The following is a 4,008-nucleotide window of genomic DNA, read 5'->3' on the forward strand; positions in this document are numbered from 1 at the left end:
TCCTCCACCAACTTTCTATTCTGGAAAGCATAGCTTACCCCTTTCCTCAAGGGACAGAAGGTCTATGGTTACATCACCGGTGTAGTTCCACGCCCTACTGATCCTACTGCTGCATCTGACTAGGATGACCAAGACGCCCTTATCATGAGTCTCCTCATCCCTCCCTTTCAGATGAAGCACTTCCTCTTATCGTGGACAAGGCCACAAGCAAGGAAATTTGGGACTTCCTTACCTCCGCCTATGGTTCTGACTCTGACACACGTATTATGTCTCTCAACCTTAACCTTCAAGATCTTTCTCAACAACTTGATGAAAGAGTGGCAACTTTCATGCAACGTGCAAAAACTATCTCTAATCAAATCTCTATTGCTGGCTCTCCCTTGAAGCCCAATGATCTCTGTCTTCACATCCTTCGTGCTCTAAGCAAGGACCTACGGGAAATTGTCCCCATCCTCTTGGGACGTTCTAAACCATTGATGTACTCTGATTTACTTGGTGTTTTTTCCAGCCATGAATGCATGCTCAAAGCCTCTCAACGCCATACACCCTCACTGATAATGGTAACTTTACTGATCCTCCATCTGCTAATAATGTTCAATGAGACACCTCTTCCACCCCTGCCACAACTCAATCAAGCAATGGTGGACGTGGTGGTTGCAATGGTTGTGGTGGTCATGGTGGCCATGGATGTCGATCCGGTCGCGGTGGACTATGGTGCTCTATTTGCAACCGTACCACTCACAATGCTAACATCTGCTTTTACCGTACCCCCACCCCTAATGGATACACTCCCCATCCCTACCAAGGCTACCCACCGCCCGCCCCTACTGCCCACTACACCAATTATGCAAACCCACCTCCACTTCCCACACCCAACTACTCTCCCCTTTATCAACCATCCTCCTCACTGACTTGGTATCCAGACACTGGCGCTACCCATCATGTTACCCCTGACATTCATTCCCTCTCCTCCTATGATAGTTACAATGGCATAGATCAACTATAAATTGGCAATGGTAAGGGTCTCTCTATCTCTAACATTGGTACCTCCTCCCTACCTCTCTCTTTCTCATTCTCGTTCTTTCAATTTATATGAAATTCTTCATGTTCCTGACATAACCAAATCTCTTTTATCTGTTCAACATTTTACTCATTTTAGCAATGTCTTTTTTGAATTTCACCCATCCCACTTTTTTGTGAAGGATCGGGTAACCAAGAAAATACCCCTATCTGGGCCGAGTATAGGGGACTCTATTCACTCTCCTCCCCTTTGTGTCTCCTCCAACTGCTCATCTCGCTGAAACCCTCTCTTTAGAACTTTGGCATCAACACCTAGGTCGTTCTCATGAAGGTCTTCTCAAATTTATGGTCCGTGATGACCAGTTTTCATGTCCATCTTTAAAGCTTAAAAATCTATGTATTGCTTGTCAATTAGGCAAAGCAAGTAAACTCTCTTTAGGTCTTACAAATTTTCGTAGTCTCTTTCTTTTGGATTTGGTGCATAGTGATGTATGGGGGCCCTCCTCAGTTCCCTCTATTGATGGACGTCATTACTTTGTTATTTTTGTTGATGACAATACCCGTTTTATTTGGTTTTATCCTATTGTTTCCAAGTCTAATGTTTTTAGTGTCTTTTTCAAATTCCAAGCATTGGTTGAACGTCTGTTTTCCCGTAAACTGAAATCCATTCAAACGGATTAGGGAGGGGAATACGCTCCTTACCTCAGTTCTTTCATAAACTTGGAATCTCCCATCACCTATCATTCCTCACAACCATAAGCAACAAGGTTTTGTTGAGTATAGACATCGTCATATTGTCGAAACTGGACTTACTCTCCATCTCATGCATCAGTTCCCCAACGCTTTTGGCACTTTTCTTTTGAAACGACTATCTTTCTTATCAACTGTATGCCTGCTAAAGTCTCCCATTGAGTCATCCCACTCCAACTCGTTACCCACAGGGCACCTAATTATACCTTTCTCAAGGTATTTATATGTCAATGCTTCCCTTATCTCAGGCCTTGTAACTCCCACAAAATTGACTATCGCTCCACTCCATGTGTTTTCCTTGGTTACAATCCTTCACATGCTGGGTATCGTTGTTTAGACCTCTCCACCAACCGCACCTACATTGCACATCATGTCAGGTTTGATGAACATGTATTCCCCTTTGCCTCTCCACTGCCCTCCCCATCTCCACCACTTACATTGTCCCCCCCACTTCCATGGGCATCTACTCCCTTAAGGATTCCTCCACCACCTCCATCCCTTGCCCCACCATTAGGACTCTTAACAGTGCCACCATCACCACCTCCCATGGCCAACTCACCATCTCCATCATCCTCTCTCGCCCCCACTCCATCTCCCTACCATCTCCACCACCATGTACCCACCACATTCAGGATTTGTATAACTCCACTATCACCTCACCCAATATCCCACCCTCTTCTACCACTGCATCCCTTCCCCTCCCTGGCCCCCATGACCCTAGCACCACCACTCCCTACCACCACCACCTCCCCATCAACCCACCAGAGTTCACCCCATGCAGCTTTGATCCCAAACCAAACCAGCCACCTCTGCTCATGCCCTAACCACAACCGCCCCTCTCCCCATTGAACCTACTTGTTTCTCTCAGGCAAATTAATAAGCATTATGAATGGCGCACAGCTATGGCTGAAGAATTCAGTGCCCTCATAAAAAATGGCACTTGGACACTAGTTCCACGTCTCCCTAGTATGAACTTGGTTGGCTGCAAATGGGTATATCGTATTAAAAGGAAAGCAAATGGTTATCTTGAAAAATACAAAGCCCGCTTGGTTGCCAAAGGGTTCCACCGACAACAGGGTATTGACTATATTGATACTTTTAGTCTTGTTGTCACCACCATTCGCTCTATCATGGCTATTGCAGTTTCCCAAGGGTGGTCTATTCGTCAAATTGGATGATCATAATGCATTCATTCATGGCCTATCAACAAAGGAGGTATATATGTCTCAGCCCCCAGGCTTTAAGGATCAACAACGGCCCAATCATGTCTGTCGTCTTCATCGCTCTCTGTATGGTTTGAAACAAGCCCCACGAGCCTGGTTTCACAGGTTATCAACCTTCTTGGTTCAGTTGGGTTTTTCTGCATGTAAAACTGATCCATCATTATTCATTCATAGACAGGCCTCCACAGTTCTTTATATTCTGGCATATGTTGATGATATTATAATTACAGGAAGTTCCACTACACAAATAACAGCCCTATTGCCAAAGTCGATACATTCAAGATCTCCTTCATCGAGTTGGTATGGATGATTGCAAACCAGTTCAGACACCTATGGCCACCACTGCTTCTTCATCATCAGGGGGTGCTCTCATGACTGACCCCACCCCATATTGGTCTATCGTTGGTGCCCTATATTATGCCACCCTCATGCGCCCTGACATTGCCTTCTATGTCAACTGTGCTTGCCAACATATGCATGAGCCAACTGAGGAGCACTGGGCTTTGGTGAAGAGGATCCTGCACTACATGAAGCATACCAGATTCCATGGCCTACTCCTTGAACGCTCTCCCAATGTCACCCTGCAGGCGTTCTCTGATGCAGATTGGGTAGGAAGCAGCCTTGATCGTCATTCCACAGGGGACTTTGCCATTTTTCTTGGCCCTAATCTTATCTCCTAGTCCTTCAAGAAATAGAAGACGGCTGCCCGTCCCTCTACAGAGGCTGAAAAAAATCATTTGCTGATGCTTTTGTAGAACTTATCTGGCTGGAATCTCTCTTTCAGGAACTAGGCTTCCCTCTTCGGGGTCCTCCCATCCTATGGTGTGATAACATTAGGGCCACTTATCTCTCAGCAAATCCTATTTTTCATGCACGTACAAAGGACGTTGAGATTGATTTTCACTTCATTCGTGAACGAGTTGCCAACAAATAACTCCTGGTATAGTTCATCTCAACCATTAACCAGCTTGCTGATGCTCTAACCAAGCCCCTCGCAATAGCTGATTTCCAGTTC

The 4,008-nt window shown here is 45.5% G+C and overlaps 1 protein-coding gene across 1 annotated transcript; it reads left to right on the forward strand.

The window, feature by feature from the left end:
* Positions 1–3,295: 3,295 nt before the first annotated feature.
* Positions 3,296–3,673, forward strand: LOC122062616 (uncharacterized mitochondrial protein AtMg00810-like). The gene has a single exon (XM_042626265.1). The coding sequence runs from the start codon at positions 3,296–3,298 to the stop codon at positions 3,671–3,673; it is 378 nt and encodes a 125-aa protein (XP_042482199.1).
* Positions 3,674–4,008: the final 335 nt, after the last annotated feature.

Source organism: Macadamia integrifolia, unplaced genomic scaffold, assembly GCF_013358625.1.
Source record: "Macadamia integrifolia cultivar HAES 741 unplaced genomic scaffold, SCU_Mint_v3 scaffold108, whole genome shotgun sequence".
Taxonomy (NCBI): domain Eukaryota; kingdom Viridiplantae; phylum Streptophyta; class Magnoliopsida; order Proteales; family Proteaceae; genus Macadamia; species Macadamia integrifolia.